Source organism: Mustela nivalis (genome assembly GCF_964662115.1).
Source record: "Mustela nivalis genome assembly, chromosome: 19".
In the NCBI taxonomy this organism is placed as follows: domain Eukaryota; kingdom Metazoa; phylum Chordata; class Mammalia; order Carnivora; family Mustelidae; genus Mustela; species Mustela nivalis.
The window spans coordinates 16,890,518-16,914,952 of NC_139038.1; the positions used below are offsets into that span (position 1 = coordinate 16,890,518).

The 24,435-nt window shown below is 59.9% G+C and overlaps 3 protein-coding genes across 5 annotated transcripts; all 3 read left to right on the plus strand.

The window, feature by feature from the left end:
* The first annotated feature begins 46 nt into the window (after positions 1-46).
* KIF22 (kinesin family member 22) lies at positions 47-13,636 on the plus strand. The gene is made up of 14 exons (XM_082714481.1): positions 47-119; positions 5,929-6,124; positions 7,450-7,577; positions 7,662-7,816; positions 8,042-8,251; positions 8,333-8,563; positions 8,703-8,856; positions 8,967-9,102; positions 11,008-11,176; positions 11,704-11,872; positions 12,251-12,318; positions 13,051-13,263; positions 13,353-13,412; positions 13,498-13,636. Exons 1-14 carry the CDS (start codon positions 62-64, stop codon positions 13,531-13,533), a joined length of 1,983 nt encoding a protein of 660 aa, XP_082570607.1. The 5' UTR covers positions 47-61; the 3' UTR covers positions 13,534-13,636.
* A 1,121-nt stretch (positions 13,637-14,757) lies between these two features.
* On the plus strand, positions 14,758-19,450 carry MAZ (MYC associated zinc finger protein). Of its 3 annotated transcripts, XM_082714478.1 has the most exons (6): positions 14,758-15,188; positions 15,272-16,128; positions 16,531-16,594; positions 16,862-17,033; positions 17,839-18,063; positions 18,361-18,500. In XM_082714478.1, the coding sequence occupies exons 1-5, from the start codon at positions 14,997-14,999 to the stop codon at positions 18,039-18,041; spliced, it is 1,488 nt and encodes a 495-aa protein (XP_082570604.1). In that variant the 5' UTR covers positions 14,758-14,996; the 3' UTR covers positions 18,042-18,063; positions 18,361-18,500. The 3 variants fall into 3 exon arrangements, with proteins under 3 accessions (XP_082570604.1, XP_082570606.1, XP_082570605.1); XM_082714479.1 differs by lacking the exon at positions 17,839-18,063 and having other exon boundaries at positions 14,768-15,188; positions 18,361-19,450; XM_082714480.1 differs by lacking the exons at positions 17,839-18,063; positions 18,361-18,500 and having other exon boundaries at positions 14,759-15,188; positions 16,732-16,869.
* Positions 19,451-20,493: 1,043 nt separating this feature from the next.
* PRRT2 (proline rich transmembrane protein 2) lies at positions 20,494-23,196 on the plus strand. The gene is made up of 4 exons (XM_082714493.1): positions 20,494-20,628; positions 21,325-22,297; positions 22,693-22,825; positions 22,991-23,196. The coding sequence occupies exons 2-4, from the start codon at positions 21,395-21,397 to the stop codon at positions 22,999-23,001; spliced, it is 1,047 nt and encodes a 348-aa protein (XP_082570619.1). The 5' UTR covers positions 20,494-20,628; positions 21,325-21,394; the 3' UTR covers positions 23,002-23,196.
* The last annotated feature ends 1,239 nt before the right edge of the window (positions 23,197-24,435 follow it).

Genomic DNA, 24,435 nt, shown 5'->3' on the forward strand with positions numbered 1-24,435 from the left:
GGGCAGGGGGCGGGGCACCGGGAAATTCGAATGGGAGAGGCGGGGCAACGGCGGGAGTGGAATGGACGCGGGGGGTCGGGGGCCGCTGAGGCGACGCGAGATGGCCTCGGCGACCTCAGGTACGCGAGCCCGGCCTGGGCGGGACGCCGGAGCCCGGAGCCTGGTGGGGGAGCGCGCCGCAGTCTGGTCCCGGCGCCGCGGGGCGTCGGGGAGAGGCCGGGCCGGGCCGGGGACGGGTCAGCCGGGCCGTGCGGCCGTCGGAGCGGGGCCGCCCCGGCTTCTGCCTGCCGGTGCGCCGAGTTCCGAGAGCCTCGGCCCCCACCCGCGCTCTGCTGGAGCCTAGCGCGCTCCTGCGGGAGCTCCGGTTCCTGCGGCGAGAGGGGACGGCGGGCGGGCGGGCGGAAGGAGGCGGACCCCGCCCGGAACGCACCGGCCGGAAGGAGCGGCGCGCGGCGGGAAGGGCCCGGGGAGAGCCCTGGGGGCGCGGCGGGCCGGCGAGGGGCTGCTGCGGCCGCCCGAGCCCCGGCGGTCCGTGGACGCGCAGTCCCGCGCGTTGTTGGTCCGCACTCGTCTCTGCGTTCTGGTCAGTGACCGTGCGGGCCCCGCGGCCCTTGATGGGAGCGCCCTGTGTTGGCCAGGCCCTGCCGAGAAACCGAGCTTTTGGGCAGAATGTCCGGCGCAGGGTGAGCCCTTGCTGGGTCCCCGGCGCAGGCGTGAGCCCTGCGCGGCGATGAATCATTTAATCGTCGCACAATACCGGGAGGTGCTTGGTTGTTACCGTCCCTGTTCTGCAGAGGAGGAGACGGAGACCTCGCCGGGTCAGTCGCTTGCTCAGAGTTGACACGACTAGGGAAGACTGGGGTCTGGATCTGCGCTCAGGCGGACTCACTCTAGAGCCTCTTACCCTGATGCCCGAGCATCTGACACGGTTGCTCTGGAAGGCCACCGCCCCGCGCCTTGTCAGGACGCCCTGTGTCTGCTGCACAGCAAATATCATAAAAGTGCTTGAGAGAATATTGACCCTTCCCCAGACGAGCCTTCACTCTGTTCAATAGATGATCCTATCAATACATACTATCACGGAAAGCCCTGACAGATATGTACAAACCGCTGCAGAGAGTACAACATCTGAAGTAAGTAAACCCTTGGATACTCTGGGAGGATTTGATTTAAGGAAGTGATACTGGAAGCGGGTTCGAAGGTTAGATGGCAGTTTACGAGGCCTTGGCTGCATGAGAAGACCACCGAGTGATTTTTTTTTTTTTTTTAAGAGTTTATTTATTTATTTGACAGCACAAGCAGGGGGAGCGGCAGGCACAGGGAGAGGGAGAAGCAGGCTCCCCACTGAGCAGGGAGCCTGATGTGGGGCTCCATCCCAGGACCCGAGGTTCAGACCTGAGCTGAAGGCCGATGACTGAGCCACCCAGGCACCCTCTCAAGTGATTTCTTATTTATGATGTATAAAGAGGCTAATGACAGACGATGTCTGTGGCTTAGTTTTCTCATCAATAAAGGGAGAGTTAGGGACCGCTGGGTGGCTGAGTCAGTTGGGCGTCTGCCTTTGCTTGCTCTGTAGGGATTAGGAGTCATCAGCTTTAAGACAGTAATTGAAGCTAAGAAAGCCTGGGACCATACCCATGAAATGAATCCGAGTAGCAGTTCTCAACGAGGGGCAGTGTTGTTCCCTGTGGGGACATCTGTGACATCTGGGGACTTTTTTGGGTTGTTATGAGGGGGGTGGCCCATGGAATGCCACTGTCCTATGTGTCCAGCATATGTGTGCTAAACGTCCTACAACACACAGGAACACCTTATTACAAAGGATTGTCCAGCCCAAAGTCATAGTGCCCACATTGAGCAACCCTGTGCTGGAGAGATGGTAGAAGGAGCCTAGGAAAAAACGTTTAAGATTGGTGGAAACTTAGATGGGGAGAGCAAAGAGCTGTTTCCCTCCGTTCTGTTCTCAGGCCTGGAAACTGAGGGGAAAGTCTATTTCTCAAGGGAAGGCAGATCAAGGGCGTTGGTTCTTGCTGGGAAGTCAAATGGGATGAGGGGCAGGCATGTCTACTGGATTTAGCAGGTACGGAGGTCATTGGTGACCCTGCAGAATGGTGAGGGCAGACGTGAGCTGGTGCTGCCTGGAGGAGTGAGTAGCCAGAGTGCAGGAGTGTAAGAACAATCACTCACGATTACTGACGATTACTGAGCGCCGGCTGCCGGCCACGGGGCCAAACATCGTGTGTACATTCTTTCTGTGGCTTCTTACAATCTTATGAGGGTAGATACTATTATAAAGAGAAACTGAAGTTCAGAGAGGTCAAGAAGCCTTCCCAAGGTCACACAGCTGGTAGGTAGAACTTGTCGTTTGACTCCAAGGCCTATGGGGTTCCATACGGGAAGGGGGGCGAGGAGGACTGGGGGCCCATATAATGAACTTTGGAGTTAGACCTTCATTGGAAGCTCTGTCACTAGGTAGCGGTTGGCCATAGGCAAATTACCTGACCTCTATACTGAGGCTTCCACATTTGGAAAGTGAAAGATAAATACAAAATAAACTAAAACACTTACTGAGCTTTTACCGATGTGCCGAATGTTATTCTGGGCACTTTTACATCAGTTACCTTATTTACCGCCTTAACAACCCAGTGAGTACGGGTTTTCGTTTATTCCCAGTTTACAGGTGTGGAAATTGAGGCACAGGAATAGACCCCCAGTTTATTCAGTTAGTTGTAAGTGGTAGAGCTGGGATTTGAACGCAGGCCATCCTACCTGGAGTAATGAACCTACTCACTGTAGGCTAGTTTACATGTTACTTCTTTTCCTTCTCGTTAAGCCTTTGCAAGGCCCACCTCACCCCATTTTACAGACAAAGAAACCATGGCACATGGATGTTAAGTCATTTGCCCAAGGTCACAATCTAATAAGTGTTAGAGCTGGAAATTAAATTCACTTGTCTGACCCACGTCTATGCTCTTTCTACATCACCACAGACTTCCCCTTCCCTTTAAACTTCTGTAAATGCGGGGCACCTGGGTGGCTCAGCGGGTTAAAGCCTCTGCCTTTGGCTCATGGTCCCGGGGTCCTTGGATGGAGCCCGGCATCCTGCTCTCTGCTCAGCGGGGAGCCTGCTTCCTCCTCTCTGCCTGCCTCTCTGCCTACTTGTGATCCATGTCAAATAAATAAAATCTTTAGAAAAACAAAAACAAAAAAACTTCCGTAAATGCTTCTATATCTGCCCTTTCTCTGTTCTTCCAAGAACCCTGGGCAAGAGAGACAAGGAGAAGCCCCTGCATGCATTTTTGACAAGTCAGTGAACCTCTTTGCACCTTAATTTTCTCATCTGCATGGGTACGTCCACAGGTTTCTACTGACTGGCTACTGACTTTCAGGATTCATGAGGATCAAAGGAAAACTAGATGCCCAAGTGCCTTGTAAGCCGTAACGGGGAGTCCTTGGCTTCGTTCGTCAGGTGAAGAAGCAGAGGCCCACTTCTTGTAGGCCATCTGCTTATGGGGATGCTTACTGTGTGTAAGATTCTTAGCAGGGTCGTCTGTGCACCTTGTAGTCGTGCTGTTTCTGTGCTGGCCCCCGATACCAGCCTCGTGCCTTCTATGAGGCCCTGACAACCAGCTGCGACCACCCGCAAAAATGACAGAGTCAGAGCTGCCAGGAACTTCCCCAGGTCATATATAGCAGGCTAGATGGCATCAGCACTGAAACCATATTTTTGAAGGCCAAGAGATCTAGGTTGGAATTCTGCTGTTAGGGCAGCCTAACACTTGGTTGAGTGTCCCAGTTCTTGGGTTTCGGCTCAAGTCATGATCTGGTGGTTGTGGATCAAGTCCTGCTTCGGGCCCTGTGCTTAGTGCGGAGTCTTTGAGATTTTTTTTTCTCTCTCCCTCTTGCTCATTTATTCTCTCTCTCTCTCTCTCAAATGAATAAATAAATCTTTAAAACAACAACAAAAAAAGAATTCTACTGTTAGCTGTGAACTATAGTGTGGTATCCTCCAACATAAAACAAAGAAATATTTTCGTCATAAGATATTTTCAGCTCATTCAGTCTTTATGAAAATAAAGAGGATTGTTGTTAACATTTTTTTTTTTTTAAAGATTTTATTTATTTGGGGACGCCTGGGTGGCTCAGTTGGTTAAGCAGCTGCCTTCGGCTCAGGTCATGATCCCGGCGTCCTGGGATCGAGTCCCACATGGGGCTCCTTGCTCCGCGGGGAGCCTGCTTCTCCCTCTGACTCTGCCTGCCACTCTGTCTGCCTGTGCTCACTCTCGCTCTCTCTCTCTCTCTGATAAATAAATAAAATCTTTAAAAAAAAAAAAAGATTTTATTTATTTGACAGAGAGAGAGCGCAAGAGAGGGAACACAAGCACAGGAAGTGGGAGAGGGAGAAGCAGGCTTCCCATAGAGCAGGGAGCCTGACGTGGGGCTTGATCCCAGGACCCCGAGATCACTACCTAAGCCAAAGGCAGAGGCTCAGCCCACTGAGCCACCCAGGTGCCCCAACCAAACAGGCTTTTTTATCAAAGTTTTATCTTGTGTTTTCTGATAAAATATTCATAATCTTTTTCTTAGTGACTTAGATTTAATAATTGGAAGCAAACCAAACAGAAAGCTTACACTAGGGAAGGATTGCGTGTTCATGCCTTTTGCACCCTGAGCTGGGACAAAAGAGACTAGGGGCTGCCTCTCAACCTTATTTCTCTGAAATGAAGATGTCCACAGTGTTATTTATTTTAATGCAAACATTACAGCATTACAGAACTGTGTACATAAAAAAGAAGCCCACATAGTCCCCATCAAGAGAAAAACTGTCATTAAGTTTTATGTGTATATACACTTAAATATAATTATATGTTATAAACCTCAGGTGGGAAATAGAAGCACAGAAAGTCAGGCAGTTCATTGATGGTTTGGGTGGGGGCTAATGTCAACTCATTTATTTATTTTTTAAGATTTTATTTATTTGATGGAGAGAGAGACAGAGAGAGAGGGAACACAAGCAGGGGGAGTGGGAGAGGGAGAAGCAGGCTTCCCACAGAGCAGGGAGCCGGACATGGGCTCGATCCCAGTACCTGGGGATCATGACCTGAGCTGAAGGCAGATGCTTAACAGCTGAGTCACCCAGGCACCCCAACTCTTTTAATCTTTACAACAACCCCAGACGATGCTGGTCTACAACACCTTTGCACCCCAAAGCATGTTTCACCAGCAGCATCCACATCACCTGGCATTTCGTTAGAAATGCAGAATCTTCATCTGCATTTTAACAAGATCTTCCGGGTCATTTTTGTAAACCTGACAGTCTACACCCCACTGGACCTACTCGTAGAGCCAGGAAGGAACTGGGGCCGCCACCCACGGTACAGCCAGGGTGGAAAGAATTTCCCTGAAATGAACTAGGGGCCTTGGGCCTTCCCGTGGTGTCTCCAGGACCTCAGCACCCACCTCCAGTCCGTCTTCCCTGCCCTTGTGTCAAGGTAAAGAAAGTCTCTAATCTACTCAAGATGCTGGGGTTTGGTTTTGTTTTTAGGCTCTGCTTCTTTTGAGGAGCAAAAAGACAAAATGTGGGCCATGACCCAAGTTGTAATGGGCACAGGCCCTAGGCATAACATACTGCGGTGTTCAGAAGAGCTGCTGCCCTCCGTGGGCTTCTTCATTGGCAAAATGGCCTGAGTAGAATCTACCTCAGCGACACAGTGAAGATTAAAGCATGTCTGGCATGTAGTCGGCGCTTACTAAATGTTAATGTTTGCTACGGACGTGACATGGTTGGTGGAGAAGCTCTCTTCCCCAACTTCCGGCCGTACTCCGGGGAAGCTGCCGTTCATCCTTCAGAGCTGAGCTGTGTCAAGCAGCTCTTCCTGCAACACTCTACTGTATGTCACGCCTGAAAACTTCCCTTCTGTCCTCTAGGTGCTGGTCGCTGTCGGCTAAGCAAGATGGGGGCTGGCCGGCGCCCGCCTCCAGCTCGAGTTAGGGTGGCTGTGCGGCTGCGGCCGTTTGTGGACGGGACAGATGGAGCAGGGGGTCCCCCTTGTGTGCGCGGCCTGGACAGCTGTTCCCTGGAGATTGCCAACTGGAGGAACCACCAAGAGACTCTCAAATACCAGTAAGATTCAGGCCACTCTGCCCTCCAGCCCCTCTCCTCTCTCCTAGGCCTGCTCACATCACACTGCCCACACGGTTTCTCAGAAGTTTCTTCAGGATCCTTGCTCCCTCCTCAGCACAGCTTTGTTCCTCACACCTTCGTCTGGTCTTTCCGATGCGTTCCTGAGTGCCCACTCTGACAGGTCCTCTGGGGGATACTTGGGGGAAGGCCGAGGGCTGAACCAAACCCATTACTGTTCACAGTCTGGTGGGGGAAATGGGCCCAGAGAGGGAAAGGGCAGGAGTAGCGATGGTGAGCAGGGGAGCCCCGACTAGGGTCAGGGAGGTGTAGGAAGGGCTTGGCGGGGGGCACAGACCAGCCTCAGCGACCCAGGCTGCAGCTGGGCGGCAGGAGAGAAGACCACCCAGGTTTGGGGAAAGCGCTCACGGGCGCAACCGCTACGCTGAAACTCCGCTGGCGAGTGAAAGTTCAGACTCTTTGGCTCCTCGTTCGAGGCTGGGAGTGGCAAACTATGGCCTGCAGGTCCAATCTGACCGGAGTCTTTTTTGTAATAAAAGCTTTATTGGAACAGTTGTTCATTTACATACTGTCTGTGGCTGCTTTCCGACTCTAATGATGGCAGTAAATCGCTGCCAAAGGGAATCCTATGGCTCATGGAGCCGAAAATATTTACTCTCTGGCTCCTCCTAGAAAACGTTGGACAACCTCATTCTAGCCCCTTGGCCACGGGACTTATTTTCAGGCTCACGCCCCCAACACAGTCCCCCTTAAAACCGCATCTCGGCTGTGGCCTCAGCCCCCGCTTCTCCAGAGTCCAGAGCATGGATCGCCGGTGTGGGGGGGTCTCCCCTTCATCGGGAAGAACCTCTGCTCCGTTCTGATGTACAGATACTCCTTGCCGTGGGTGCTGTCTCGGGGAAAAAGATCAGGAAGCCCTGCCGTTTCACCCCATGCCTTGTCTGCGTGTTATTTTGGAAACCTGGAATATCTTTCTCCTCTCTCTCTGGCAAAATCCTCTTTCCTCAAGCAGAATCAGTTACTCTTTTCTAGTGTGTCGTCCTCTTCACTCCCTGAATCACAGCCATGTATGGTTTCTTTCTGTCCCCCCAGACTGCAGAAGTCCCCAGAGTTCTGGACGTTAGACTTATCTCTGTATTCCTAACACTGGCACGGGGACTGGGGCACAACAGGTGTTCAGTGGTGCTTTCTAGGGTCTTTATGTAAGAAAAGCGGCAGAGACTCTTAAATCCGAGGCCAGTATTGCCCTCTAAGTCTGGGGCAGGATGGAGCCCTCCAGTCATTCCCCCTTTCTTTCGTGCCTGCAGGTTTGATGCCTTCTACGGGGAGAAGAGCTCTCAGCAGGACATCTACGCGGGATCAGTGCAGCCCATCCTCAGGCACTTGCTGGAAGGGCAGAACGCCAGTGTGCTTGCCTATGGGCCCACGGGGGCAGGTGAGGGAGCCAGGGGGAGCGCGGCTGTGGGGCTGAGAGGCTGAGAGCAGGAAGATCTCACAGCGACCTTCACTCTTTCCCCAGGGAAGACGCACACAATGCTGGGCAGCCCCGAGCAACCCGGAGTGATTCCCCGGGCGCTCATGGACCTCCTACAGCTCACGAGGGAGGAGGGCGGCGAGGGCCGGCCGTGGGCGCTCGCGGTCACTATGTCCTACTTAGAGATCTACCAGGAAAAGGTGAGGCCCCACTCTGCTTGGTGTGGGAGAGACAAAGGTCAAAGAGAATAAGATCCGGTTCTTGATGATGAAGCTCTGCCCTAGCAACAGCGCGAGACCCGGAGAGACAGAGGTTGGGGTAGCCGGTGGTGCGCGTCCGACGGGCCGGCGGGAGGAGGGGACTGATGCCAGCCAGCGAGCGGCCCGTGTCCGGAGAACCGGCCCTACCTCTCCCTGCTCCAACAGGTATTGGACCTCTTGGACCCTGCATCGGGAGACCTCGTGATCCGAGAAGACTGTCGGGGAAACATCCTGATTCCGGGCCTCACGCAGAAGCCCATCACTAGCTTTGCTGAGTTTGAGCAGCACTTCCTGCCGGCCAGTAGAAATCGGACCGTGGGAGCCACGCGGCTCAACCAGCGCTCCTCCCGCAGTCACGCTGTGCTCCTGGTTAAGGTGAGGCCCGGTTACAGGGGGAGGACATGGGAAGCCCCTAGAGGGTGAATTAAGTTTGGGGGCCCTTGCTCTTTACCCCAGGTGGAGCAGCGGGAGCGTCTGGCCCCGTTTCGCCAGCGGGAGGGTAAACTCTACCTGATTGACTTGGCTGGCTCCGAGGACAACCGGCGCACAGGCAACAAGGGTCTGCGGCTGAAGGAAAGCGGAGCCATCAACTCCTCCCTCTTCGTACTGGGCAAGGTGGTGGACGCGCTGAACCAGGGCCTCCCTCGCGTGCCTTACCGAGACAGCAAGCTGACTCGCCTATTGCAGGTCAGGCCACCCATCTTGGGGTGACAAGGGGCTGGAGAAGAAGGTTCTCAGGTGTGCTGGGGGGCTGGGGAACTTCAGTCAAGGAATGGAAACGTGGGGCTTCTGATCTCTGCCGATCCTGCCCGTCCCTGTCCCTCAGGATTCTCTGGGTGGCTCAGCCCACAGCATCCTTATCGCCAACATTGCCCCCGAGAGACGCTTCTACCTAGACACAGTCTCTGCGCTCAACTTTGCTGCCAGGTCCAAGGAGGTGATCAACCGGCCTTTTACCAATGAGAGTCTACAGCTTCGTGGTGAGGACGGGGGCTGGCCAGAGTGCAAAGGGCAGATCTGGACAACCGGAGAGTGTGCTGAAGCTGCCCAGCATCAGCACAGAGGCTGACCTGCCCCACATCTTTCCTAGTCTTGGCACCCGTTAAACTGTCCCAGAAAGAACTGCTCGGCCCGTCAGAGGCAAAGAGAGCCCGTGGCCCTGAGGAAGAGGAGACTGAGAGTCCTGAGCCCCCAGCAGCTCCAGCCTCAGCCTCCCAGGAACTCAGGTGAGCAGAGGCTGGGGGCCTAGGGGATGTCCCCTTGCTGTCGCGTGTGGGTTAGATGCAGAGAGTAGTCAGATCCTTGTGCTGTGAACTTGTTCCTCTCTCCTCGAATTCACCCCAAGCCCTACTCTGCTGAATTCACTGGAAGTGCCGAGCTGTCTCTAGCCTTGGGGCTGCGGTCCGGCAGGGGCCTGAAGGAAGCCTCCTCCTGGGGCTCCCGGCCCCTCCCTTTCCACTTTCCAACCCCTTCAGGCAATCAGCAAAACCTCACATTTGGAAGCCGCTGTTTCAAGGATGAGCACTTTAACTTCTGGCTCAAGGAGTAATCTGGATCAGACCTCTTCTGTCTAGAGGATAAGAGCAAAGCAGAGAGAAAAGGGATGCAGAGCTCTGTCTCCCTGAGACCGCTCAGTCTGTGCATTGGAGTCCGGCGTCTCCAGGACTCTGCAAGGAACCCGTTGCTGTCCTAACTTTGCTTCTAACCTCTATCCAAAGTCTCTAAACTTAGACCCTTCTGTGTGTGTGTGTGTGTGTGTGTGTGTGTGTGTCGCCTCTCTCTCTGGTTCTGATGGCCCCACCGCATGGCCCAGGTTGCACAAATCCGTAGGTCACTGCTATTTGGTGTCTTGCTTTCTTTCTCTGGCTACCAGAGCAGTTGGGGGCAGAGTAGGTACTAATCCTTGACCTCCTGAGGTTACCTCTGTTCACTAGTCTTCAGACTTAGACAGTTTAGAGAGGCTTTATTTGGGCTTGGGTAGAAACCCCGGCAAAAGTAAGACTGCAGTTGCCTCCCTAGAATGGCAGGGGTGGGGTGGCGGAGCTGCTACAGTTGAGGCTGGATGGCCTACGGGAAAGGGTGTTTGCTTAGAACCCCGTCTCAGTCTTGTCCTCCCAAGCTAACTGTCAGCAGTCCCATGTCCTATGTGCATAAATTCAGAGAAACATGCATCCTTGCAGATGTGTGTTACATGTGAACAGGCAAAGTCTCTGCCAGACAGGTACCCCGGGTAAGCCCAGAGATGGGGCCCATCAGCCCTGGTCAGACCCTGACCTCAGGGGCTCAGGTTTCAGGAAAGGAGAGAAGAGGGGAACATCAGATGATGCAGAGAAGGTGGGACAGGGTGCGATCAGGAAGGACTTGCTGCTGCTGTGAGAGCCAGGAAGGAACGACCTCTGATGTTCACCCAGATTTTCTGATCCGGCTCTTCCTAGACCCTTGGGCCCAAGGAACAGGGCAGCCTCTGTCCTTGAGGAGCTTCACGGTACAGGAAGGAAGATACATAGTCAAGTTGGGTTTCATGGGAAAGGTGGTGTCCAATTGACTTAGTGATAACTGGGAGAGAAACAATTCTAGACAGAAAGAACAAATGTTAGGCATTGTCATGCTCAGATTAAGTCAGGACTCCGCTCCAAGAGGCCTTTCCTACCGCCCATGGGAAGAAGGCTTGGCATTTGGTCCCCAGTGGCTTTCAAAGCCCTGCTGAAGATGACCTCCACTGTGAATCTTTCCCCAACGGCTCTGGCTCTTTCAAAGAAACCGATGCACAATCCTTGCTGTCACCTCCCAGTCTCTGCCTTCTGTGATGACAGGGAGTGCCTGCAGGCCAGGGTGGGGCAGTGTCTTGGAGCCTGAAGGCTTGGAACTCGGGTGTGCACAAAGCGCTTATTCCTGTCAGATCTCCTGGCACTCTGAGAGGTGACGTGGGCAAGTAGTGATGGAGCCGCATTCACCTGCTGAAGCCGTGCACCTAGACAATCTGGTTGACTTGCTTGGGGCTGCCCAGAAAGTTTACACCAGAGAGTGGACCCCCAGAATACAGCAGTAGAAGGCATCATGAGGGGAATCCTGCTACTGCAGAGAGGGTGATGAGAGATGGGCCAGGTGCAGAGTGACCTTTGTCTGCTCAGCCCCCTACAGAAGCTAAGTAGCATGGACCCTGCTGTGCTGGAGCGCCTCCTAAGTTTGGACCGTCTGCTGGGCTCCCAGGGGAGCCAGGGGACCCACGGGCTGAACACCCCAAGGCGAGAGCGGATGGTGCTCATGAAGACAATGGAGGAGAAGGATTTGGAGATTGAGGTAAGTGTGAGGGATGTGGGGGCTGGGATTCCTACGGGCCTAAGAAGCCATCTGAGCATCTTCAGGCAGGGAAAGGCAGCAGAAGCCTGGACCAGCATTTAGTTTTTAGCCTAACACTGGAACCCCTTGTCCCCGGCTTCTGCTTAAATGTCCTTAATGTGGTGGGACTTTGAAAAACAACTGAGGTCAGCTCTGAGGAGGTGAGGGGTGGACATCCCCGCGAAAGGAGCTAATGTTAGGCCTTGTCATTTCCCAAAACCCAGTTCAAATTAAGTTAGGACTTTTTGCCTGAATAGTCCTTTCCCTTCAGTGTTTCACAAAGGGTCCTGTTCCGCTTTGGAGCATCCCTGACCATCCGAAAGCCCTTAATCATACTGGGCTCCAGTTGTCTCCTGGTAGCGTCTCTCCTTTGTCCTCACCCTGCTGGCAAGGGGCTCAGAACCCTGCATTCACTTTCCTAACCCACCTCCTTCAAGCTGCCCGAAAGTTTGTTCTGGGTCACATGTCTCTCTGATCCTTTCCAACAGAGGCTTAAGATGAAGCAAAAAGAACTGGAAGCCAAGGTTCTGGCCCAGGAGGCTGTGGACCCAAAGGATAAAGAGAACTCGTCTCCCACAATGCTCCGACCGCTTGCTCGCCGCACAGTCACTGTAGCAAAGCCCCTCAAAAAGGCTGTGGTGATGCCCTTACAACTGAGTAAGTTTGGCTGTAGATCCTGGAAAGGTGGGAGGTGTTCAGAGCAGCTTTCATCATGCCATTCGTGTACTCCCACCATACTGCAACCCTGGGGAAGGCAGTGGGTGGTGGTGAGGACCATCTGAAATCGGGCTCTGGTGCTATGTGCTCAGGCACTTAGTATGGTCAGGGCCGACTGACCGGGCCGCGACTGAGTACCATGCAGTAACAGCTGAGACTACTGGCAGATACAGGTGTGAGAGAAGTTCTGTGGGAGCCACAAAAGAAGAGGTTCACTTGGGCTGGAGGGGAACCGGGGAATCAGGAATAGAAGACCCAAGTAAGGGAGGGCAAAAAGTAACCTCTGCCATGATTCTGGGTCACAATTCTTGCCTTTAGTTCAGGAGCAGGCAGCATCCCCAAATGCTGAGATCCACATCCTGAAGAAGAAAGGCCGGAAGAGAAAGGTGAGTGCAGCTGGCAGCTGGAGCCACAGCTGGAGCCACAGCTGGAGCCACAGCTGGAGTGGAGAAATGAGGGTAGTGAGCTCTAAGGGGAAGAGCACTGGCCATGGAGTTAAAACACCAGCTGTTTGCAAGTTGCTTACCCTTGGAATGTGGAGGAGATACCTCTCAGGGCATTTCCCATGAGTAGCAGAGAGGGTATCAGTCACCCGTTACTTCCCTTTCTCGCTGGTGGCTCTCACCCTCAGCAGCCACTTACTAGGTACAGTAGCCTGAGTCCCCCTCCACAAACTGAAGAGTCCACCCCGGGAAACGTGACCTAAGCACTCAAGAAAGGAAACAACACTGGAAGAATTACCTAAAAACTGAGAGAATGGGGTGGGGGCGTGGCTGTCCTTTACTGAGCACCTTCTGTGTGCCTTCCTGGGAATGAAAGAGAGCTTACTCGTTCCTTGTTAGAGATGCGGCGGATTTACGAGCTTACTATATGCTTTACGTTCCTTAACCCATCTGATCTTCACAAGACTCTTTCACAAACTGGGCAAAATGAGAGTCCGCCCAGTGAGTGACTGGAGAGAAGGGTTTGTGGACAGACACTTGAGGCGAAGAGAGGCTAGGGAGGCGGGGAGAGAGCTGCTGTTGGGCTCCTGTCTTTGGCAGAGGAGTCTAAAGCGGTGTGCCGCCATGGGCTGAACAGCAAACGGTTTCTGTCACTCACCTCCCCCTGCCTCATAGCTGGAGTCCCTGGATGCTTCAGAGCCAGAGGAGAAGGCTGAGGACTGCTGGGAGCTACAGATCAGCCCGGAGCTACTGGCTCACGGGCGCCAAAAAATACTAGATCTGCTGAATGAAGGCTCTGCCCGGGATCTGCGCAGCCTGCAGCGCATCGGCCAGAAGAAGGCCCAGCTCATCGTGGGCTGGAGGGAGCTCCACGGCCCCTTCAGCCAGGTAATGGCCCAGGGAGGATGGCCCTGGAAAGGACCTGGGGGTGGGGGCGGGCAGGGAGCAGCCCCGTCCCACCGCTGCCGTCCCTCCAGGTGGAGGACCTGGAACGCGTGGAGGGCATATCCGGGAAGCAGATGGAGTCCTTCCTGAAGGTGAGCCCGGCGTGGCCCCTCCTCCCCGGCCCGGGCGCTGCCCCCCAGCTTCAACGCTGCTCTCCCCTGCCCTCCTGTCTTGCAGGCGAACATCCTGGGTCTCGCCGCGAGCCAGCGCTGAGGGCCCCTGACCGCCAGCTCCTTTCCTTCCTGTGCCATGTTTTTGTTTTGTTTTTCAAATCCTCGTATAACTGCGTGTCGTGTAAATACAGTTTCTACTCTGGTGTTTCAGCCTGATTCTTGGGACTGCGGGGGCGGGGCCGGGGGCAGAACTGCCCTTGGGCTGGGCCGCAAGCTCCACCGCCGAACTTCCTCGGGCGCCATCTTTGGGAAGAGCGGGCAGGAATGAAGCCGGGCAGGATTGTAAATAAACCGCTGGAGTGGGGAGGGGGAAGGGACGGTGGCCGAAAGGAAACAAAAAAGTAACGCGAAAGCCGGAGGCCGACGACCGTTAGGCGGGCGCGCGCCTCGAGTTTAGCCCCGCCCCATCCGTACCCCCGGCGCGCGCTCCCCTGTTCTCCCGCTCAGCAACGACAGCGGTTTTATGCGCGTGCGCGCGAAATAACGGCCGCTGGCGGAGAGGAGGGGGGTGGAATCTTTGAAGGGGGGGGAAGAGAGAAGCCGCCCTGTCTTCCGCGCGCCCACCACCTGCGCCATCGTCAGCCAATCAGCGGCCGTCTCAGGGGTCTCGCGCTCGGGGCGACTCGGGCTGCCGGGTGGCTCCCCCGTCCCTCCTCCCGCCAGAGTCCCTCTCGTACCTCCCCCCTCCCGCTGGCCTCGCGCGCGCTCGCGCTCGCGCCCGCTCCAGCCTCTTGTGTGTCCTCGCGCCCCCCGCCCGCCCTCCCCGCGCGCCGTGAGCTCCGCTCCCCCCACCCTCCTCCTCCTTCCCCCCTCCCGCCCGCCCCGCGCGCCTCCTCCCTGGGTTCCCCCTCCCCCACTACCGCCTCCTCCTCCTCCCGCCCCAGGGTGAGCGCGAGCCACCTCCCTCCCTCCCTCCGCCATGGATCCCGGCAACTGGAGCAGCTTCATCTTCCAGGTAACAACCCCCTCCCCCCGCCCCCCCACCCCCCCTTCTCACACCCCCTCCCGCCCGCCCTCCCTCCCGTCCCACCCCCCCTCCGCGCGCCCGGTGCGCGCGCAGCTGTCCCCCTCCCTCCCTCGCGCCCTCCCCCGCCCTCCCCGAGGCGCCGGCTGGGCGCGCGCGCGGCGGGGGCCGAGGCTGCTCCCTCGCTCCCCCCACCCCGCCCCGCCAGGCTCCAACCGCCGCCGCCGCCGCCGCCGCCGCCGCCGCCCGGGCCCCCGCCCCCCGCCGCCGGCCCCCGGCCCCCGGCCCCGCGGGGCCTCCCGCCCCCACCCAGGGGGCGTCGCCGCCGCCGTCGCCGCCGCCGCGCTCCGCGGCCCGCCAGGCGCCCTCCTTCCCTCCCTCCCGCCGGCCGGGGTGCGCGGGCGGCGGGGCGGCCCGCGGGCCATGCGTTCGGCGCGGCCCAGCCCGGCCGGCCGGGGGCGGCGCCCCGAGCCCGGGCCCCGCGCGGCCCGCGCCCCCGGCCCCCGCTGAGCCCCGGGGGCCCCGCCGTGGCCGAGGCCATGTTCCCCGTGTTCCCTTGCACGCTGCTGGCCCCCCCCTTCCCCGTGCTGGGCCTGGACTCCCGGGGGGTGGGCGGCCTCATGAACTCCTTCCCGCCACCTCAGGGTCACGCCCAGAACCCCCTGCAGGTCGGGGCTGAGCTCCAGTCCCGCTTCTTTGCCTCCCAGGGCTGCGCCCAGAGTCCATTCCAGGTGAGTAGGGGCCGGCCGTGGCGGGCCGCGCCGGGAGGGCGCCGACCCGCGGCCGCGGCCCACACGGCGCCTTGTCTTCGCAGGCCGCGCCGGCGCCCCCACCCACGCCCCAGCCCCCGGCGGCCGAGCCCCTCCAGGTGGACTTGCTCCCGGTTCTCGCCGCCGCCCAGGAGTCCGCCGCCGCCGCGGCCGCCGCCGCCGCTGCCGCCGCCGCCGCCGCCGTCGCTGCTGCGCCCCCGGCCCCGGCCGCCGCCTCCACAGTGGACACAGCGGCTCTAAAGCAGCCGCCGGCGCCCCCGCCGCCGCCCCCGCCGGTGTCGGCGCCCGCGGCCGAGGCCGCGCCCCCTGTTTCTGCCGCCACCATCGCCGCGGCCGCGGCCACCGCCGTCGTAGCCCCAACCTCGACGGTCGCCGTGGCCCCGGTCGCCTCTGCCTTGGAGAAGAAGACAAAGAGCAAGGGGCCCTACATCTGCGCTCTGTGCGCCAAGGAGTTCAAGAACGGCTACAACCTCCGGAGGCACGAGGCCATCCACACGGGCGCCAAGGCCGGCCGGGTCCCCTCGGGGGCTATGAAGATGCCCACCATGGTGCCCCTGAGCCTCCTGAGCGTGCCCCAGCTGAGCGGCGCCGGCGGGGGCGGGGGCGAAGCGGGCGCGGGCGGCGGGGCGGCCGCCGTGGCCGCGGGCGGCGTGGTCACCACCACCGCCTCGGGCAAGCGCATCCGGAAGAACCACGCCTGCGAGATGTGCGGCAAGGCCTTCCGCGACGTCTACCACCTGAACCGGCACAAGCTGTCGCACTCGGACGAGAAGCCCTACCAGTGCCCGGTGTGCCAGCAGCGCTTCAAGCGCAAGGACCGCATGAGCTACCACGTGCGCTCACATGACGGCGCTGTGCACAAGCCCTACAACTGCTCCCACTGTGGCAAGAGCTTCTCCCGGTGTGCACGGGGCCGCGGCCGCCCGCGGGGCGGGCGGGGAGGGCGGGCGGACGGCGCTGGCGGTGGCCCGGCCTCGGCTGGCGGGGCGGGAGGCGGCGTCTGGGGCCGGGGACCGGGAGCCACTCCCCGGGAGGAGGGAGGGAAGCCTCGCCCGGTTACCAGGGAGCAGGGGGTGGTGCTTCGCCGAGGAGGTGGGTCCTCCGGGTGGGAGCAGGCTCGGCGGGGGCGGAGGGCCGGCCCGCCCCGCCGCAGGGGAGGGGTTTCCCGCCGCCCGGGGGCTCCGGGGCCGGGGGCCGGGCCGGGGAGGCGGGCGTCTCGGGCTCGGCCGGGCGGGCTGAGAAGTTAGCCCGGGGAGCGCGCCCCCGCCGCAGGGCCCTAACCCCGACCCCAACGTATTCCCAGGCCGGATCACCTCAACAGTCACGTCAGACAAGTGCACTCAACAGAACGGCCCTTCAAGTGCGAGGTAGGAAGCCCGCCGCCGCCTCCTGTCCCGGTTTTCACGGTTTTGATCCTCCCGGTGGCTGAGGTCGGCCTCTCAGACCCCTTTTTCTCTCTCTCCTGTTTGCTCTTTCGCTCCCGCCTTCCCGTCCCTTCTTCAAGACCTTGCCGCCTCTCCCGACTCCTCCAGACCCAAGACCCCCGAGGCTCGGATTCCTTTAACCTCTTGCCCCCTCCCCGCTCCCTGAAGCTTTAACTCTCCTGACACCCCCACGGCCCTCCCCCTCCCCAGAAATGTGAGGCAGCGTTTGCCACGAAGGACCGACTGCGGGCGCACACAGTGCGACACGAGGAGAAGGTGCCGTGTCACGTGTGTGGCAAGATGCTGAGCTCGGCCTACATTTCGGACCACATGAAGGTGCACAGCCAGGGCCCTCACCATGTCTGTGAGCTCTGCAACAAAGGTACATGCTGGGGGACGCTGGGAGGGCCGGGGACAAAGGGTGGGGACCACGGGTGGGACGAGCCAGAGGCCCTTCCACGGATGAGGCTTCCAGGTGCTGCCGCCCAGGGCTCGTGGCCTCTAGAGCCCTTTAGGAAGCAAATGGAGCAAGGGCGGGTCGACTGAGCCTCGTTAGGTTCTAAGAGGTCTGGGCTGGAGCCTCAGCTGCCAGAAAGAAGCAGCCTCTGGGGGTGGGTTGCTCTGGGGAAGGAGCGGTCCAGAGAGCCAGTGCCCAAGGGTTGGAAGGCAGGGTTTGGACCGCCGGCGCCGCCGTGCCCTCCTGCTCTGGGGCAGGTGGAGTCCGACCGCAGGGGCTTAACGGCCTGCTGGGGCCATGCCCCAGCCGCAGAGGAAGCTGCTTTTAGACAGCTTCACCGATTCACCGAGTAATGAGTAACGGGGCTGAGACTGATTGGGGCCTTGGAGGGAGGGGACACAGCCGTCTCTGCTGAGGGTCAACTCTTTCAGGTGGCTAGAGATCAGTGTCCTGTCACCCGGGGAGAGGTTCCCCTAGCCACGGAGAATAGGTTCTGTGGGTACCCAGGCTGAGAAGCTGTGGCACCATGCACCCAGGCCCCAAGCTGAGGGAGGGGCTGTGCTCCACCAGCCCCAACAGAGTCGTTGGCCCCAGGTTCCCAAGGATGCGGTGGGAGGAGGACAGGGCTATCTGAGGAGGGCGTCCCCGGCCTTAGGAGAACAGCCCCGTCTCTGGGGTCTCCGCCTGGCTGACCCCCCATCCCCCCCATCCCAATCCACCCCCCCAATAGGCTTCACCACAGCAGCATACCTGCGCATCCACGCGGTGAAGGACCACGGGCTCCAGGCCCCGCGGGCTGACCGCATCCTGTGCAAGCTGTGCAGCGTGCACTGCAAGACCCCTGCCCAGCTGGCCGGCCACATGCAGACCCATCTGGGGGGGGCCGCCCCCCCTGTCCCGGGAGATGCCCCCCAGCCACAGCCCACCTGCTGAGGGGGACCCCCGCACCCACCAGGCAAGGCGTGGGGCATGGCTGGGGGGGGTAGGGTGGGGTGTGTGGGACGAGGGGGCTCAAAGGGCCCAGTAGGGGATCTCAGGCAGGCCAGGGATGCCCACGTACCACTGGAGCTAGGGAGACTTCTGGGGACAGGGAGGGCCCTTCAGGAGAACTGGGAGAGCCTCCGGGGGCCAGACAGGAAGTGAGCAACGGCTGTGTCCCAGGGGAGGGAGTCTGGGAACCAGGCTGGGGTGAGGGACCAGGCTCTTGCCTATCGGATTGCGCTGTGATCTCCTGGCATTTGTGCCCACGCAGGTACCGGTGAGGTCTGTCCTATGGCGGCGGCGGCGGCGGCAGCAGCAGCGGCGGCGGCGGCAGCAGTGGCAGCCCCCCCCACAGCTGTGGGCTCCCTCTCGGGGGCTGAGGGGGTGCCTGTGAGCTCTCAGCCCCTTCCCTCCCAGCCCTGGTGAGCTCCAGGTTGGTGGACGGGAGAGTGGAAAGTGGAGGGAAGTCCCTTGGTACCGCCTCCTCTGACCCCCTCTTCCTGCCGACTCCTCACTTCTTCCCCAACCAGCCAAGGAGCCTCCAGAAGGAAAGGAGGAAGAGGTGTTTCTTAGGGGAATTCGCTAGGTTTTAACGATTTGTTTCTCCTGCTCCTGTCTCCTCCCCATCAGACCTGACCCCACACACACTTGTCCCCTCGGTTGTGTTGAAGCCCCCTGGACAGTGGGCAGGGGTGGCAGAGGACAGGAGCGGCCACTGCCCTCACCCCTTCTCCTCTCTGTGACCCCCTGCCCTGCCCTTACAGGGATCTGTGAGCCTTCTCCACCGCGGTCCTCGCGCCCCCATACTGTCTGCTGCCCCTCCCTGGGGAGTTGGTGCTTTTTTTTTTTTTTTTTCCTCTTAATTTTTTTTCCAGGGGGAGGGAGGAGAGGAAGGAGGGGGACCCAGATTCTGTCCCAGAGAGGGGAAGAGGCGAGACTGGAGAAGGGGCCGGAGCAGGGACAGCGGTAGTACCTTCACGAGGCGGGGTTGTTTGGGGTCAGGCCCTAAACATTGTCCTACTTGAGAACCTGTCAGGGGAAAACAAGTCAAGGGGAGCAAAAGAAGGAGCCACTAGGGCCAGAGGCAGGACAAGAGATGGAATTCTAGGGTGCCAGGGTGAATGGGGGATCCAGGGACTAGAGGTGCTTCCTGGGGGGGGGGGGAATGCGGTCCGGTGTCTCCCCCCGCCCTCTTCCACCCCAGCTCCAGCCCTGGCCTTTTCTTTTCATCCCTCTCCCCCACGACAGAAGCAGTGGCCCTGGCCATGTCATCGTGTTCCTGTGTCCCCTGCATGTTCCCCACCCTTCACCCCCCTCCTTTTGCGCGGACCCCATTACAATAAATTTTAAATAAAAACCTGTCTCTGACGTTGGAGTGGTTGGATTGCTCTCCCCAGAGCCCCTGTCCCCACCCCCCAAGGCATTACTTCTGGGCCGGGTGTCCCAGCCTTGCTCGGCCCGTGTGGCTCCGGGGCTCGGGCTCCTCCCTCAGCCCCTGCTGCGGCCCAGATTCAGGGTGGGGCCGAGGCTCCAGCGGCTGGAGAGCAGGTTCCAGGACTCCCAGGGCTCCCGGGAATACCCAGGCAGGCCCAGAATAGCCACTGGAGGGTTGAAGAGGCCTGGGTTAAAAACCCCAGCAGGAGCCGCAGGCTGCTCTTCTGCTCACACCCACTGCCTGCGGCTCAGACCTCTGCCCAGTACCTGCACACCCTTAAGGCCCTGGGGGCTGACAGTGGGCGAGGGAGCTGCAGAAAGGGTGCGGACGTCAGCCCGAGGACCGGGAGCGGAGAGGGTGGCCGAGAAAAACCGCGCCTGTCCCCTCCACTCTTGGTGTGGTCCATGGAGCGCGTCCGGGCCGGGCCCAGCCCCCTCCTGCTCCGGACGGCCCCTGCAGCCTCTGCCCTGGAATTCCCTTTTGAGTCCTGCTCCAGGGACCCGGGAGCCTTCCAGCGCCCGTTTCTGCTGCTGCTTCCTCGAGGGGCGAGGGGCTTCCTGTACTGCAGGCTCCCCGTTCTCCCAGCCCCACCCTGCTCCCGAGCAGCCTCCCCAAGTTTTGCCTCATTCCCCTTCCCCTCTCTCTGCTTGTAGGGGTCCCGCCCGTCTCACAGGTCCGGTCTCCTCGTAGACCCCTCTCCGTTGCCCCCAGCCCCCTGCCTCGGCCAGGAACCCCGGTGACCGTTGGCGGGAGGGGCCCGGGGCTTGGGAAGGGGGCACCCCCAAGAAGCGCGCGTGGGAAGGGGCAGGGAGGTGGCGCGAGTGGTTACCCGGCCGGTTGCCCGGGTAACGCGGGGCCTGGCACGCGTGGCTCCCTCGGGCTGGCCGGGAGGGGCGGGAGGCGAGCGAGGGGCGGGGGCGGTGCGTGGCGGCAGCGGAGCGTAGGGGAGGGGACGTGAGAGGAGCGAGAGGAGGGGACGAGCAGAGGGGAGGGGAGACCCGCCGCCTCCCTCCGCTCGCGGACTCGCTCCCTCCCGGGCTGCGGCTGCTGCAGCGGGGCGGCGGTGGCGGCAGCCGCGGGAGCAGTCTGGAGGCCGGCGTCGAGGTGAGACGGGGATGGACCGAGGCTGCGGGCAGGACTGTGCGCGGACGGACGGCGGACGCCGGGAGGGCTGCGCCGGAATGCGGGCGCCCGGCGGACTGGGTGCTGGTGCCGGGCGCGCCACGCCAATGCGAGGAGGAGGCGCCTCCTCCTTCCCCCGGGGGCGAGGGAATCCCTGCGCGAGGGGCTGAGAAGGGGCTCGGAGGGACGAGCCCAGGTGCCCTGGGCGGGGCGGGGGCGCTGCGCCCCAGACGCGCAGTGGGAATACTGCACCGGCGGGGCGCCCCGGGAGGAAGGGAGGACGCAGAGGGAGTGGGACGTGAGTACCGGGCCTCTGCCCAGTGAGCCTGTCTGCCTGCGGGAGTGTGCGAGCGCCTGCACGGCTTGTTGATTTCGGGGTGCTGGGGCATCTGCTGGGATCTCGGAGTCTGGATCTTGTCGGGCGGGCCCAGGGAGAGAGCCTGGGAGGGTCCTGTTTACAAAAGGGTTAATCTTCCCAGGGCTCTCGGAGCAGAAGACTTTGAGCAGGGCACTCCTCCCCAGGGATGTCCCACCCCAAGGCAAAGGAAACCCCAACTTTTCTTCCTCTCCCCAGAGGCAGCCCAACGCTGGCCCTAAGACAGGAGCATATCCGTCTCCAGCTGCAGTGACGGGCGCCGCGGCTTTCCTCCTCACCACACCTGTCTCCTCCTCTTTCAGGATTCTGCGGTCTCCGCTGCTCCAGCCGCTCCGTCGAGGTCCTCTCCCCTGTCCCCTCTCCCCTCTCAAGATGGCAGCCAGCGGTTCTGAGGGCTCGGAGGTGAAGGGGGTAGAAGAGGGTCCCCAAACCCAAGGAGAAGGGCCTGGCCATTCTGAAGGCAAAACTGGCCCTCTCCAGGCCCCAGCTGGGGTCCCAGATGAGCCAGAGGCCCTGCAGCCAGGCCCAGACATCGCGGGGGCCCCTGTGGACTCAGAAGCCAAAGCTGGGCTGGCTCCAGCAACCACAGAGACCCCAGCTGGGGCCCCAGAAACAGCCCAGGCCAAAGACCTCAGCTCGAGCCCAGGAGGGGAGCCAGATGCCAACCCCAGCCCCGAAGAAGCATGCCAAGAGCCAGCACCCAAACCAGAAGAGAATAAAGAGGTCACTGCAGACCAAGGGTCCGATCTGGGGTCCGGAGCCCCACCTGAGCCAGCCTCGGAGCCTGCTCCCCAGTCGGACCCGCAGTCAGACCTTCAGCCAGACTGCCAGCCAGGTTCCCAGCCCACCCCCAAGTCAGCTCTTCAGCCAGAGCCCCCTACCCAGGAGGACCCCACCCCTGAGGTCCTGACTGAGAACGTGGGGGAAAAGCAGGAGAACGGGGCAGTGGTTCCCCTGCAGGCTGGTGGCGGGGAAGAGGGCCCAGCCCCGCAGCCTCACTCGCCACCCTCCACCAAAACCCATCCAGCCAACGGGGCTCCTCCCCGAGTGCTACAGCAGTTGGTGGAGGAGGACCGAATAGGAAGGGCTCACAGTGGGCATCCCGGATCTCCCCGAGGTAGCCTGAGCCGCCACCCCAGCTCCCAGCTGGCAGGGTCTGGGGTGGAGGGGGGCGAAGGCACCCAGAAACCTCGGGACTACATCATCCTCGCCATCTTGTCCTGCTTCTGCCCCATGTGGCCTGTCAACATCGTGGCCTTCGCTTATGCTGTTATGGTGAGCCCCCTGGGACCCCGGCCCAGGTCTGCTGTGGCTGCCAGTTTCCTGCCACCACTGGGACTGCACCCCAGGAGTAGTACCTTGCTTTCCCTCTCCTCTCTGCATGGATCTCCCTTCCCAAGTATGGGGTCTTTTCTGGCCTCCCCCTGGGACCTTCCCTTCGGAGCCACCGCTGCCCTAGCCCATCAGGTGGGAGGGCGGGCAGGACAGGTTTCACGCCGCCTTGCTGACCTGTGCCCTCCCCCCCTTGCCTCTCCAACCCTCTTTCCCCCCTCGAACCACTGTCCATGGGGCCTGCCTGTCTCCTTGGGACAACTCTTTCACCTGAACCCTGCTGGGCTGCCGTCTCCTGACCTGGGCCCACGGTGCCGCACCCCTCACCCGCACCCCAGTCCCGGAACAGCCTGCAGCAGGGGGACGTGGATGGGGCCCAGCGTCTGGGCCGCGTGGCCAAGCTCTTAAGCATCGTGGCGCTGGTAGGGGGGGTCCTCATCATCATCGCCTCCTGCGTCATCAACTTGGGCGGTGAGTGGGGGTCTGGGACCGGCCGGGAGGAATGGAAGGGTTGGCAGGGGCAGCTTTACTAACCCCTGCCCCTGCTCTCTCCTGTCTGTCCTCCCTACTTCTCCTTTGTCTCTCCTTGTTCTACCCCCACCGTCTCTGTCTGTCCCTCCCTCTCCTCTCCCACAGTGTATAAGTGAGGGGCTCTGCCCGCATTCCAAGACTTTTCTTCCTGTTGGGAGCTGCCTTGGGGGCCCATCCTCCCCTGGGGGGAGCCCAATGGATGGCCCAGGCCCGCACCCATAGGGACCAAGAGAGCCTGAGCGGCCTTGTTTACAGCTTCTTTCCTGCTCCTGCATCCTGCCAGGCTCCTGTGCCAACCGTAGGCCTCTCTTCTCCCTGCACTGTTTTCCAACCTCCCTGCACTTCTGCCTGCATCCCCTCCAGCCTCGTGGCCTCCCTATCCCTGCACTTCTGGAAACCGCCCTGACCTGAACATCTCCCAGACTCTCTGCTCGCAGCCTTCCTGCATCTCTCCCAGCCTCCCTGCACTCCTCCCAACTTCCCCAATCCCTGCGCCCCAGCCCCGGTGTCCCCCTTTCAACTTTCACTGTCTGGGCACCTTCCCCCCCATTCCTTTCTTCCTTCTCCCCTTTATCATCTCCCCTTCCCCCTCCACACCCTCTGCCCCCTTCCTCTTCCTGCCTTCTCTCCCCTCAGCATCCTCTCCTCCTCCCTCCCGCCACCCATCTCTCTGCAAAAACTCCAGCACTTACTAGATCAGGCTGGGGAGGGGGGCGATGTCAGGGGAGGGCTCCTCAGCCCGCTTCCAACTATTTTCTGCTGGGACCACCCAGGTCCTGACGCCCCCAGGGCGCCTCTGGGTCGCAGAGCTGGCAAGCCAGGCCTTGTCTGGGGACTTGGGCCGGGTGTCGCCCACGGTGGCTAGCTCTGTTGAGAGCATGCACCGGGGAGGAGGAAGGGGCGCAGGGGCGCGGCTGTTGACCCTTTCTGATTAGCCCGAGCCGAGCCGACCTGACCCACTTGGGCTTTTAAACCCGCTCAGCGAGTTTCTTAAAGGCGTCGGGGCTGGGGTCATTGACGTGCTTTGTAACGAAAGAACCCCGAAATAGGACCAAAGCTCCCGCATGCAGGGAGCGAGTGAGGGGCGGGGAACTCTCTAATTATTTTCCAAGAGGACGAGGGAGATGTGAGGGAGATTTGTTGCACGCGACAGTCCGCTAGGGAGGCGGGGACTGAGCTACGACGCGGCTCGGAGTTGGCGGGTTTTGTTTTCTAAAAAATAAAAAATAATAATAAAAAAAAATTTAAAAAGAGAGAGAAAGAAAAAAAAAAAAGGCCTGGGGAGGGAAAAAAAAAACCTAAAAGTCTTTAAAAAAAAAAAAAAGGATACATCAAACAGATTATCCCTTTTTGTATGCCGGATGCTGCATGAGTCTGAAACACCAATAAACGGAGACTGCATGAGACTCGCCTCCTGCCTCAGTTGGTCCTTCCATCTGTCCGCCGCCGGGTCCCGCGGTCCTGCCCTCTTTCGGGCGGACTCGACTGGGTGTATGCGCATGCGCCCTCCCGGTGGCCATCTTTACTGTGGGCCGAAGCCCGTTGCGTCC